Source organism: Podarcis cretensis (genome assembly GCF_951804945.1).
Source record: "Podarcis cretensis genome assembly, chromosome: 12".
Classification (NCBI taxonomy): domain Eukaryota; kingdom Metazoa; phylum Chordata; class Lepidosauria; order Squamata; family Lacertidae; genus Podarcis; species Podarcis cretensis.
The window spans coordinates 4,305,480-4,319,635 of record NC_137181.1 but is presented as its reverse complement, the minus strand read 5'-3'; the positions used below and the strand labels follow the sequence as shown (position 1 = coordinate 4,319,635).

Below are 14,156 nucleotides of genomic sequence, written 5' to 3'. Positions count from 1 at the left end.
GACATCACCTTGCCAACAAAGGTCCGTATAGTTAAAGCTATGGTTTTCCCAGTCGTGATGTATGGAAGTGAGAGCTGGACCATAAAGAAGGCTGATCGCCAAAGAATTGGTGCTTTTGAATTCTGGTGCTGGAGGAGACTCTTGAGAGTCCCATGGACTACAAGAAGATCAAACCTATCTATTCTGAAGGAAATCAGCCCTGAGTGCTCACTGGAAGGACAGATCCTGAAGCTGAGGCTCCAGTCCTTTGGCCACCTCATGAGAAGAGAAGACTCCCTGGAAAATACCCTAATGTTGGGAAAGAGAAGGGGAAGGGGACGACAGAGGACAAGATGGCTGGACAGTGTTCTCGAAGCTACCAGCATGAGTTTGACCAAACTGCGGGAGGCAGTGGAAGACAGGAGTGCCTGGCGTGCTCTGGTCCAGGGGGTCACGAAGAGTTGGACATGACTAAACAACAACAACAATTGAGTATTGATTTGCGAGTAGGGACCACTCCTACTATTGAAAGTTATATTAGCCAGAGTTCTTCGTGTGCTTTTTTCTTGGTATATTTAATAACAAGAACTCCAACTTATTTAAATTAAAAAGTAAGCCGCCTTTGGGCTGAGCCGAGCCAACGGTTGTCTGACCAGCTCAGAGCAGAGGATGCCCGGAGCCTGGAGAATATTCCAGAATCAAAGTGGCCGTTTTGATCTTAGTCACGCAACCTCTCTTCCTCTGCTTCAAGTGTACGGGGCGAGTTTCTCCTCTGAGAAAATCTCATTTATGTGGCATGTGGAGGATCGTCAAAGAGTGCCCTGGGAGACGGTGCCCTTGTCCCTGCTGTGAAACAAGCCTTGTCCACCTCTGCCACACTGCAAGACAGGTTTCGCTAACCTGAGGCCTGCCAGGTGTTGGACTACAACTCCCATCATGCAGTGACTGGCGCTGATGGGAGTTGTAGTCTAAAATATATTTGGGAGACAGGTTGGCAAAGGCGGCTTTCCCAGTATTGTGCTTCCTATCGACATCCATGCATAATCCTCATAGAACTCTAGCCCAATGGTTCCCATTAATTTGATTCTGAATTGATTTTAGAATGTATTCCAATTAATTGATTGTGATTTTATGTAAACTGTGTTACTTTTACTGTTGTTAGCCGCTCTGACCCCGGCTTCGGCTGGGGAGGGCAGGATATAAATAAAAATTATTATTATTATTATTATACAGATCTAAGGTTTTTTATCCATGCGCTAAATTTCCGGTTTCGTGCCTCTGGGCACTTAGGAGAGAAAATCAACTCCACATTTACTCCTGAGGTAAACTTGCCTTCTTCTGACCCACAGGGTCACAACTGAGCTGGACAGGAATCTGATGCTGGATGGAGAATGTTGCGGAACACTCCTTCACCACCTGTGGAAATTCAATAAATTCAATTAATAATAATAATAGGACAACAAACTGATTGGTTCAAAATTGGGAAAGGAGTACGACAAGACTGTATACTGTCCCCTGCTTAATTAACTTACATGCAGAATTCATCATGTGAAAGGCTGGGCTGGATGAATCCCTAGCCGGAATTAAGATTGCTGGAAGAAATATCAACAACCTCAGATATGCTGATAACACAACCTTGATGGCAGAAAGTGAGGAGGAATTAAAGAACCTTTTAATGAGGGTGAAAGAGGAGAGCGCAAAATATGGTCCGAAGCTCAACATCAAAAAAACGAAGATCATGGCCACTGGGCCCATCACCTCCTGGCAAATAGAAGGGGAAGAAATGGAGGCAGTGAGAGAATTTACTTTCTTGGGTTCCATGATCACTGCATATGGTGACAGCAGTCACAAAATTAAATGACGCCTGCTTCTTGGGAGAAAAGCAATGACAAACCTAGACAGCATCTTAAAAAGCAGAGATATCGCCTTGCCGACAAAGGTCCGTATAGATCAAGCTCTGGTTTTCCCAGTAGTGATGTATGGAAGTGAAAGCAGGACCATAAAGAAGGCTGATTGCTGAAGAATGGATGCTTTTGAATTCTGATGCTGGAGGAGACTCTTGAGAGTCCTATGGACTGCAAGAAGATCAAACGTATCCATTCTGAAGGAAATCAGCCCTGAGTGCTCACTGGAAGGACAGATCCTGAAGCTGAGGCTCCAAGACTTTGGCCACCTCAGGAGAAGAGAAGACTCCCTGGAAAAGACCCTGATGTTGGGAAAGATGGAGGGCACAAGGAGAAGGGGACGACAGAGGACGAGATGGTTGGACAGTGTTCTCGAAGCTACCAGCATGAGTTTGACCAAACTGCGGGAGGCAGTGGAAGACAGGAGTGCCTGGCATGCTCTGGTCCATGGGGTCACGAAGAGTCGGACACGACTAAACAACAACAACACATTTTGCATGGACTGGTTGCACGGCAACATGTGCAAATGGCTTTAGATACTTATTAGGTCCATAAATTACTATATAGCACAGGGGTTGGCAAGGTTTTACCTGCCTGGGCTGGTCAAGACCCGTAGAGATCTCTCTGTGGTCTGGATCGCGTGTGCGTGATTTCCGGCATCTGGGCATGTACAGACGCGATTTCCGGTGCCGTGGAAGTGAGTCCCTGAGCTGCACTACTTTAGCACAGCGTGTGGGGACTCGCCGAGTGGGTGGCTCAGTTTGGGGGCAGTTCAGGGGCTGGTTAAACTGTCCTCATGGGCCAGTTGCGGCCCATGGGCTGCAGGTTGCTGACCGCTGATATAGCATATATTCAACATAATAAACCAGGGGTCAGCAAACTTTTTCAGCAGGGGGCCGGGCCTCTGTCCCTCAGACCTTGTGGAGGGCTGGACTATATTTTTTTTGGGGGGGGGATGAATGAATTCCTATGCCCCACAAATAACCCAGAAATGCCTTTTAAATAAAAGGGCACATTCTACTCATGTGAAAACACCAGGCAGGCCCCCACAAATAACCCAGAGATGCATTTTAAATAAAAGGGCACATTCTACTCATGTAAAAACACACTGATTCCTGGAACGTCCGCGGGCTGGATTGAGAAGGCGATTGGGCTGGATCTGGGCCCCGAGCCTTAGTTTGCCTGTCCATGCATTAAACAGCGACAATTTGTTGTTGACAAAGGACAGCTGGACATAGAAAGGGCCCCATGACCTTCAGTAGCTTAGGGCCTCATCAAACCTAAATCCGGCCCTGGCCCTGATATGCCTGTTTGCCAACCTGGTGCCCTCCAGCTGTTTGGCACCACAACCTCCATCAGCCTCGGCCAACGTGGTTGCACGATGCTGGGGTCGATGGGAGTTGTGGTCCAATTGGGGAAGGCTCAACTATAGGGTTAGTGATGTATGGAAGTGAGAGCTGGACCATAAAGAAGGCTGATCGCCGAAGAATGGATGCTTTTGAATTATGGTGCTTCAGGAGACTCTTGAGAGTCCCATGGACTGCAAGAAGATCAAACCTCTCCATTCTGAAGGAAATCAGCCCTGAGTGCTCACTGGAAGGACAGATCCTGAAGCTGAGGCTCCAGTCCTTTGGCAGCCTCATGAGAAGAGAAGACTCCCTGGAAAAGACCCTAATGCTGGGAAAGATGGAGGGCACAAGGAGAAGGGGACGACAGAGGACGAGATGGTTGGACAGTGTTGTCGAAGCTACAAACATGAGTTTGACCAAACTGCGGGAGGCAGTGGAAGACAGGAGTGCCTGGCGTGCTCTGGTCCAGGGGGTCACAAAGAGGCAGACACGACTAAACGACTAAACAACAACAGCTATAGGGGAAATACGTGGGGCCGCTTACCCCATCTTCCTTGAAGTCGCAGTCGGCCGCAGTCAGCAGCTTAGCAGCTGAGCACATCGTCTCTTTCACAGTGAATTCCAGATCCTGAGGCTCTTCGCTCCGGGGGTCCTAAGAAGAAGGCGGACATTCCCAGGGAGATAACCGTGAATTCTGGGAACAGCTCCATCTTTCCAGTCCCTGGCGGGGATTAATTTCTGAGCATCACAGCCAGCCGCTCTGCTCAACAGCTCTTTGAAGCTCTTTTTAATTTTGGAGCTGAGTCGGTTCCAAGTGGAACAGCTCTTCTTCAGAACCACTGTGGGAATTGGCTTCCGATCAAACTTAGACAAGTGCCTTGCATTTTATTATTATTAATTGTTTGCATCGAGGCAGCTCGGTGCAAAGGACGTGCCCATTTTGACTCACGACAGCCCAGTCCAGAAATTTAAACTGCTGGTGTGTTTTGTAGTTTATGGCTGGTTTTTCCCCCAAAAAATAAAAAAAATAAAAAAAAAATTTAATGTTTTGCGGAATCGATCTTGCTGTTTTATCCTTTCTATAAACAGAACTGAGGTTTTCCACAGTTAGGCATGTTGAATGGTTTCTTTAAATGTAAAGGTTCATCATTGTTCCACCTGATGTGTATGTCTTTAAGGGGCCAGAGCAAAATAACGAGACAGCTTTACAGCTGTGAAACATAGCAGGTAATGCTCAGTTAAGCTGTGTCAGCAATTGGGTGTAGTATATAAGGAGCAGCGCCTAGCTCTCCCATCACCCTGAGGGATGGGTTGGTGGTTGGGCCTGGTTTGTTGTTGATGTATTTAGTGTAAATGGAGTTTTTGTTTTTGTAATTAAAACCTTGTTTAAGTACTTTTTGAGTCCCTTTTTAATGCATGGTCTCCCCAGCAAGCTCTCTGCAGCTTCTACACTGCAAATAGCCATCAGGGCAGTATATAAATTTTACGAAATGAAATAGAACAACTTTAGGTTGTATGCTATACAAAATTTGTGGGATTTGATGCCAGAGACTTACCTACCGGGGGGGTCGCTAGTTGGTTTTTTTGGGTCTTTTGGTCCTTTTTGATGCTATTAAAATCATACACACACACAGAAACGTATACATGAGCACTAGCGAGCATTGCAATAATCCAGTGTAGAATATACCAGAGGGACGCGGGTGGAGCTGTGGGTTAAACCACAGAGCCTAGGACTTGCCGATCAGAAGGTCGGCAGTTCAAATCCCCGCGACGGGGTGAGCTCCCGTTGCTCGGTCCCTGCTCCTGCCAACCTAGCAGTTCGAAAGCACACCAGTGCAAGTAGATAAATAGGTACTGCTCCGGCGGGAAGGTAAACGGCGTTTCCGTGCACTGCTCTGGTTCGCCAGAAGCGGCTTAGTCATGCTGGCCACATGACCCGGAAGCTGTACGCCGGCTCCCTCGGCCAATAAAGCGAGATGAGCGCCGCAACCCCAGAGTCGGCCACAACTGGACCTAATGGTCAGGGTCCCTTTACCTTTTTAGAATATACCAGAGTATAGTTAACGGGCCCATTTTACAGAAGAAAACCGAGGGAGGGAGGGAGGCACCGGTTGGCCCCAAATCACATAAGGTCCCAAGTCAAGCACTGTTCAGAGGACAGCACTCTGCACAGCACAGCAAATCCGGCCACTCACTTACCCAGTCTGGCTGTGGCTTGGCTTCCAGAAGCCGGAAGGCAAAAGCCACCTCTGCAGTTTGTCTGTAGAGTTCAGCGGTTAAGGAAACGGCTTCCTCGTAGCTCAGCTCCACTTGCTCAGGGGCCAGAGCAACGGCAGCTGCAGAAAAGCCAAAGATGAATAAGATTCTCCAAAGGCAGCTCATCATCTTGAGGGCAACTTGGCTCTCTGTTTTGGTCCCCAAAGAAGGTCCTTTTTAAATGCTACTTAAATGCTGAGGTTCTCTGGGTGGGGAGAGGGTTTCATAAGTCCCTGGGAAAGCCCTCGAGGGGACTTTCCCAACTGATACCACCACCCCCCCGGCCCTCTCGCAAGACATGCGTGCCAGTCAAGGCGTCACTGAGCCAGCAGAGCATCCTCAGAAGGAATTTCCCAATTTTCTCTTTCCTCTGCTCAAAAAGGAAATTGCAATAGTCCAGAAATTTTTTTGTGGGGGGATTTCTGCAACTTCAAAGGTGAAGCAATGCATTCCTTCCTGTCTAATGATTCCCACTGATGATTGTTCCTATTTCTTTTAGCTGCAGAACATAAAGAACACCAGCTGTGGGCCTTATTTTTTAAATTTTATTTTTTTAAAAAACAAACCACACAAACACTCAGTTGTGGGGCCGGCAAAACTACACAAAGTTCCCCGACCACAAAGCACTCAGGTGTAAGAGACCAGCAGCAGTTCAAGAGAAGAACCCCCATCTCCTGTTATCGGAATTTATGAGGGGGGGTGTTTCAAGTTAAACCCCCAGACCATGCCCCAAACTGACACCATTCAATTTTATAAATATCCCCATAACAAATGAAAATGATTTGTAAAAATGTTACATGGGGGGGGGGGACACATGATAGAGAGACACTTTTGTAAATCAACAAAATCTTTAATAAAAAATAATCTTTTTAAAAAATATCCCCATAAAACCCACCACAGTTTTGCTACATTGAATCTTGTTCAAGATTACATAGTATTTGCCTTCCCTTGTGGCAGAAAACCTTCAGAAATTCATATAAAATCAATCCAGTGTTGGATTTACGCCACTCCAATGCAGGTGGCGCTGTGGGTTAAAGCCTCAGCGCCTAGGGCTTGCCGATCGAAAGGTCGGCGGTTCGAATCCCTGCGGCGGGGTGCGCTCCCGCTGCTCGGTCCCAGCGCCTGCCAACCTAGCAGTTCGAAAGCACCTCCGGGTGCAAGTAGATAAATAGGGACCGCTTACCAGCGGGAAGGTAAACGGCGTTTCCGTGTGCGGCTCTGGCTCGCCAGAGCAGCGATGTCACGCTGGCCACGTGACCCGGAAGTGTCTCCGGACAGCGCTGGCCTCTGGCCTCTTAAGTGAGATGGGCGCACAACCCCAGAGTCTGTCAAGACTGGCCCGTACGGGCAGGGGTACCTTTACCTTTACCTTTTTAATGTTGTTCTGTTCAGAAAGGAAAAGGCTATCAAGGGGGGGGGGAGCTTGGGACAGCCATAGTCCCGAAAGCATGAGCCCACATACTCAGCAGCTCCTCTGCCTAGATGATAATCTCTGGCCACATATCCAACTCAATGGTGTAACGTTGGAAAATGTTGATCATTTCTCTTTCCACAGAGGCCGACATTGATGTTGAAATCCAGCATCGCCCGAGTTCTGAGAGTGTGGCTTTCTTCCGATTGAAGTGCAGAGTGTTTGAGGACCAGGACGTTCGCAGGGAAACCAAAAGGCTTTTTTACAAAGCTATTGTACTGGTTGGACAGTGTTCTTGAAGCTTCCAGCCTGAATTTGACCAAATTGCGGGAAGACAGAAGTGCCTGGCGTGCTCTGGTCCAGGGGGTCACGAAGAATCGGACACGACTAAATGACTAAACAACAACAACACAACTCCACTAGCATCTCCTGGTATTGTGAATAACACCAAACTCACCTTTTGTTGGTATCCTCATGAACTTATCTAAAAGACTGAATTAAGCCTTTGAAAAATCTATTGAAACCAGAAATTATAAATTCATTTCAGGTTGGGTAGCTCACAAGTCTCTGTTGCTTTGTTTAATGTTTTCTATTTTTCTCAGAAGGTTGATAAAGTATTGTTACGGTAAAATCTGGGTGCGAGGCTGCTCTGCCACCCAGCTCGTCGGACCAAATCCGCGGGTCCCTGCGGAGGAAAATGAGCTCAGCCGGAGACAGGAGCAAGCAGCAGAAGATCCAAGTTTATTGCGCAACAGGTTCAAGGCGAGATTGAACAGCGAGAAAGGGGTGACATGAGTTTTTGAAACTTCCCTCCATGTCCCAGAATACAGTGCAAAATACATCATAGTTACATCATGAATACATTAAAGAGAGGTTGGGTTACAGAGATTAACATACCGAGGAGGGAGGGGGAATATGCAGAGCTGGAGATATGCGCGGATAAGCGCTTCCTGAGTATCGGTGATGAGAGGACAATAGTCCAAATATGTAAAGTCTGCCACCTGGCATTGCCCGGAGGAAAGGTTGGCAGAGTGATTTGACAGGATTAGGGTCTTGACACCTTGCTTGAGGAATTATGGAGGACAGGGGAGGTGTCATGGAGTCCTAGAGAAATTGAGCAAATTGGCACGTTGAGTTTCTATGAATTTTATAGATTTTAGTTCCTTTCGACATTGACAGTTGGAAATAAATGGATATATTGTGAAGAAGACATGCCCCCCTCCTTCCGTATCAGTATGCATAATTATTGTTCTGTGTATTTTAATCACCAACGTGTTGCATGAGTCACACTACTTCTGTTAGCATCACAGATTGCATTTTTCTAGCATTCTGGAGACAATAGCAAACCCAGGTCAAGACAAGAGTGTGATTAAGTTGGCTGGGAAACAGGAACCTTGTATTACTTAATGGGTGTGAGGTGGAGGTCAAGAGAGGGACAGGGGAAAACCTGATACTCAGGTATCTGTCAGAAAACCCCTCCCGATTTGTGACATGGTTACGATGTATGTGTGATGTTTTATTCAGGGTGTTATGGGTAGTTTAAAGGTAAAGGTAAAGGGACCCCTGACCATTAGGTCCAGTCGTGGACGACTCTGGGGTTGCAGCGCTCATCTCGCTTTATTGGCCGAGGGAGCCGGTGTACAGCTTCCGGGTCATGTGGCCAGCATGACTAAGCCGTTTCTGGCGAACCAGAGCAACGCACGGAAACGCCGTTTACCTTCCCGCCAGAGCGGTACCTATTTATCTACTTGCACTTTGACATTCTTTCGAACTGCTAGGTTGGCAGGAGCAGGGACCGAGCAATGGGAGCTCACCCCGTAGCGGGTATTCGAGCCGCCGACCTTCTGATTGGCAAGTCCTAGGCTCTGTGGTTTAACCCACAGTGCCACCTGCGTCCCCATGGGTAGTTTAGGAAACTTATAAAAAGGGGAGCCATCCTTTGTTCTGGGCCTCTTCCTGATTCTTCCATGTTGTGGATGAAGATTAAGTCTACTGGCTGCTGTTTGGCTCCTATATTCTTGGCTGGTGTCTTTGTTTGGCAATCCCAGTGAGCCGAAGGATTATCCTATAACACCCCAAAACACCTTTAGCTTAATGGGGCACAATATTCGAGCAGAAAGTGACCTTGGAGGTTAGCTATTGGACACCCCCACACCCCCACATCAGAATGCAGGACCTGGAACGTAGAACCACGTTGCAAATCAGGTGCAAATCAGGTGCGACGCTCAGGTCACAAATCCAAAAGTTTCTTTTAGCATTCTTTACAGCTTTGCAACAGATCCTGGGCCAAAGGGTGGGGTGGAGACCTCTCAGATCTCAGTGCCCAACTATTGTTATTGTAATTAACTAATTAACTAATTAATTAATAACTTGATTGATTGTTAAATTTATTGCCCAAGGCAACTCAAAGCAACTTGCAAACAGTTCTTTGCCTCAGTCTGGCCAGACCTTTGGAAGTGCAAAGTTCCAAAAACCCCCGAACTAAGATCATGGCCACTGGGCCAGTCACCTCCTGGCAAATAGAAGGGGAAGAAATGGAGGCAGTGATAGATTTTACTTTCTTGGGCTCCATGATCACTGCAGATGGTGACAGCAGCCACGAAATTAAAAGACGCCTGCTTCTTGGGAGAAAGGCAATGACAAACCTAGACAGCATCTTAAAAAGCAGAGACATCACCTTGCCAACAAAGGTCCATATAGTTTAAGCTATGGTTTTCCCAGTAGTGATGAATGGAAGTGAGAGCTGGACCATAAAGAAGGCTGATCGCCGAAGAATGGATGCTTTTGAATTCTGGTGCTGGAGGAGACTCTTGAAAGTCCCATGGACTGCAAGAAGATCAAACCTCTCCATTCTGAAGGAAATCAGCCCTGAGTGCTCACTGGAAGGACAGATCCTGAAGCTGAGGCTCCAAGACTTTGGCCACCTCATGAGAAGAGAAGACTCCCTGGAAAAGACCCTGATGTTGGGAAAGATGGAGGGCACAAGGAGAAGGGGATGACAGAGGACAAGATGGTGGGACAGTGTTCTTGAAGCTACCAGCATGAGTTTGAGCAAACTGCGGGAGGCAGTGGAAGACAGGAGAGCCTGGCGTGTTCTGGTCCATGCGGTCCAGAAGAGTCGGACACGACTAAACAACAACAACAACAGGAATTCTAAGGTCTTATATATAAAAAATAAATGTTCATAAATGTACAAGGCAAAGACATACATAAGCATATAAACCACTTGTCTGAAATAGTACAGGAGAACAGTCCTAAAGCCATTTTGACTCTTTCAGTGACCTCAAATATTCCTCTGCGGTTTCGATGGAAATGGAAAAAGCCTCTCCATTGTCTCTGTGCTCGCAAATCCTGCTATTTGGGTATGAATAGAGTGAGCCTGTGACCTGGACTCAGGAATTAAGTATTTATCATCACAAAAGAATGGCCAGGCTGCCCAGGTAATCCATGGTTCAGCAAACTAAGGCCCAGGGGCTGGATCCGGCCCAATTTTTAGAGGGGGGGAATTATCCAAGCTTCAGATATATTCTTGCAACCATGAGGTTGCAAAACTGTTACGTTGGTCACATCTTTTAAATCACAATAAAAAGAAAACATTTAAACTTCCTTCAGCATACCTTTAGATTATTTTTGCAAGGAAGATCAAACTAGATAGCAGACAAATAGTAGAATGCTAATTGAAGCCCAAATAATAATAGTTTTAAAAAAACAAAATATTGTGTAAAGAAGCAAGCAAGTATTACATTAGTCATTGGGAAATTGTCAGTTTGGATTCCTCTCAAAACTGGAAGAAATAAGAGGAACTGAAAGTAATAGATGCGTAATAACTTAGTGACCTGTGTTCTTTTCTCCACATTTCCACATCTATTTGCACTTTTAAAAAAGTTCACCCCTTGCCACTGCCACAAGTGCGGCAGATCTGGAACTATATCTGATAACTGGATGCCATTAATGTTATTTACTTGGACTTTGTCATTTCAACCCAAGTGCAACTATTTCATAGTTTTCATCTTATAACCACAACCCTGAGATGAAGAGTCTCATGCTCTATGGACTGAGATAATAATAATAATAATAATAATAATAATAATAATAATAATTTTTAGCCGGGCCAGGGCAGCTAACACCAGTAAAATTACAGTAAAAACATAATACAGCGGTGCCTCGCAAGACGAAATTAATCCGTTCCGCAAGTCTCTTTGTCTAGCGGTTTTTTCGTCTTGCGAAGCAAGCCCATTGACGGCTTAGCGGATTAGCGCTATTAGCAGCTTTTAGCGGCTTAGCGGATAAGCAGATAAGCGGCTTAGCGGCTTAGAAAAAGGGGGGGGAGGGGAAAAAACCCGCAGGAACTCGCAAGACATTTTCGTCTTGCGAAGCAAGCCCATAGGGAAATTCGTTTTGCGAAGCGCCTCCAAAACGGAAAACCCTTTCGTCTAGCGGGTTTTCCGTCTTGCGAGGCATTCGTCTTGTGGGGCACCACTGTAGGGGGGAAAACCAATTTAAAATACAGGTTAAAAAGCAATTCAAAATGCAGCCTCATTTATCGCTCCTGTTCAGAGTCATTTTTCAACAATGCAGAGACAATGAAAGGTGGGATCATGGAATCATAGAGTTGAAAGGGACCTCTAGGGTCATCTAGTCAAACCCCCAGCAATGCAGGGGTCTCAAACGAAAGCACCCCTGACAGATGGCCATCCAGCCTCTGCTTAACAACCTTCAAGGAAGGAGAAGAAGAAGAAGAAGAGTTTGGATTTGATATCCCGCTTTATCACTACCCGAAGGAGTCTCAAAGCGGCTAACATTCTCCTTTCCCTTCCTCCCCCACAACAAACACTCCGTGAGGTGAGTGGGGCTGAGAGACTTCAGAGAAGTGTGACTGGCCCAAGGTCACCCAGCAGCTGCATGTGGAGGAGCGGGGAATCGAACCCAGTTCACCAGATTACGAGTCCACCGCTCTTAACCACTACACCACACTGGCTCTCAAGAATCCACAACATCCCATGGGAGACTGTTCCACCGGCAAACAGCTCTTACTTTCAGAAAGTTTCCCCCGTATGTTTAGATGGAATTTCCTTTCTTGCAACTGGGAGCCATTGCACTTTGAGAGCATACAGGCAAGGATGATGTAATGGTTCTAGGGGTTGCTTGTGCGTAAATCGGCGCCACACCTGGCTGGGTTGTCTGAGTGAAGCCTTTCTGTCCGGACAGCCACTCACCCGTGGCTGTCTCAATGGCTGGCAGAATCCGTCAGTGGGCGTTTCTTGAACTTCTTCCAGCAAAGAAGCTCTTTGACGCCAAGTCTACGCCTACTTTCCCTGCGCGGAAGTCTTCTGCGCAGGGAGGGTGTGGGCAGCGGAGGACCCGTGCTCTCCCCGCTGGTCTCCGGCGAGGAGTCATGGAGCCACCTCGCCGATTCCCCCATCTGCCTGCCTTCTCCACTAGTGTTACGCTGATTTCCTTCCCCAGAAGATGGGCTGCTTCTCTCCCTCCCGGTACGCTCTCCAGAATCCCTCTGGAGCCCTCCCTCTCCCTCTGGCTCCGATGGCAGTTCCCTGACAGATGATGATGATGATGACGATGATTTATTATTATTTATAACCCACCCATCTGGCTGGGTTTCCCCAGCCGCTCTGGCCAGTTCCCAACAGAATATTAAAAACACGATACAACATCAAAGATTTAAAACTTCCCTAAACAGGGCTGCCTTCAGATATCTTCTAAAAATCAGATAGTTTCCGCCCTCCCTTCCCTGCCAGGTGGGCTGGGTTTGTGGCACTGAGCTGGGCTGTCCCCTGGGCTGGTGCCACCCACCTGCTTGGGCCGGCCTTTGACCCACCCTCGGCCAGGGAGGACAATGGACGGCCGGCCAGGGGTGGGGTTAAGGCCAAAGAAAAGAGGCCTCTTTTGGTTTTCTTCCTTCCAGGATCACCCACCCACCCTCCCTCTAATTAATAATTTCTTGCCTCTATCATTTCATCTTAGGTCAACGATCTTCAGGTTAATGATTCTTTCCTTAAAGGTAAAGGTAAAGGTACCCCTGCCCGTACGGGCCAGTCTTGACAGACTCTGGGGTTGTGCGCCCATCTCACTCAAGAGGCCGGGGGCCAGCGCTGTCCGGAGACACTTCCGGGTCACGTGGCCAGCGTGACATCGCTGCTCTGGCGAGCCAGAGCCGCACACGGAAACGCCGTTTACCTTCCCGCTGGTAAGCGGTCCCTATTTATCTACTTGCACCCGGAGGTGCTTTCGAACTGCTAGGTTGGCAGGCGCTGGGACCGAGCAGCGGGAGCGCACCCCGCCGCAGGGATTCGAACCGCCGACCTTTCGATCGGCAAGTCCTAGGATTCTTTCCTTACAGGCTAATATTTTGCATTCCAGGTCAGCGGGCGCTGCTGCGGTCATAAGAAGGTTGCTGTGTTCTGAACTGGGAAAGAATTTTCCCTGCATTGGCAGGTTTCGCCTTCCCAGTAGCATTTCGTCACAACTTTGGCGGTTTTAGGCCTTGGCAAGGTATCCTTTAGTCTAACATCAAGTTGGGGGGGATGCACTCATGCTCCCTCCCCATGCGGCGGCGCTTGCAGGGCCCGTTAAAGGGCACAACCGGGAGTCCCTGGCCCTAGAGTGGTGGCATGTACGTCAAACTCCCGGGACGAGGTCGGTGGAAGGACAAGCTGTGTAAGTTTGCGCTTTGCAGTCCCCTCTCACTGAACCTCACCTGCCTGCATATCCTCAGCCAGGTGGGCTGAGAGGGTTGCCTGCCAAGGCCTGTGCCAAGTTTCCAACTTCTGAAGCTCAATAAAGTTGTGGCCAATTCGAACCCATGCTCTGGTCTCTTGTCTCATTATTTGGGGAAAGGGGTAGGCACCACAGACAGGGTTTAGCGAGTGTGCCCTCAATTGTTTATTTCCTTGACATCTGGTGGGAGGGCGTTCCACAGGGCAGGTGCCACCACCGAGAAGGCCCTCTGCCTGGTTCCCTGTAGCTTCACTTCTCGCAGGGAGGGAACCGCCAGAAGGCCCTCAGAGCTGGACCTCAGTGTCTGGGCAGAACGATGGGGGTGGAGACGCTTCCTTCCCTAGTTAACCCCAGAGAACAGCTTTCAGTAGAGACAAGTCCTGAAAAGCACAACATGTTTAGAGGGCTTATGTAACAACCTTTGGACAAACTGGCAGGGTTTGCAAACCGGCCTCCCGCCCTGTTGGCTCACGGCACTGGCTCTGATTCTGATGTTTGGAGAATATAATCTCTGGACTGTAG

General features: G+C 47.9%; 1 protein-coding gene across 1 annotated transcript; it reads right to left on the bottom strand.

The window, feature by feature from the left end:
* Positions 1 to 1,275: 1,275 nt before the first annotated feature.
* Positions 1,276 to 5,629, bottom strand: LOC307199293 (cathelicidin-related peptide Oh-Cath-like). The gene is made up of 3 exons (XM_079947105.1): positions 5,432 to 5,629; positions 3,777 to 3,884; positions 1,276 to 1,395 (listed from the first exon to the last, which is right to left on the bottom strand). Exons 1-3 carry the CDS (start codon positions 5,615 to 5,617, stop codon positions 1,291 to 1,293), a joined length of 399 nt encoding a protein of 132 aa, XP_079803231.1. The 5' UTR covers positions 5,618 to 5,629; the 3' UTR covers positions 1,276 to 1,290.
* Positions 5,630 to 14,156: the final 8,527 nt, after the last annotated feature.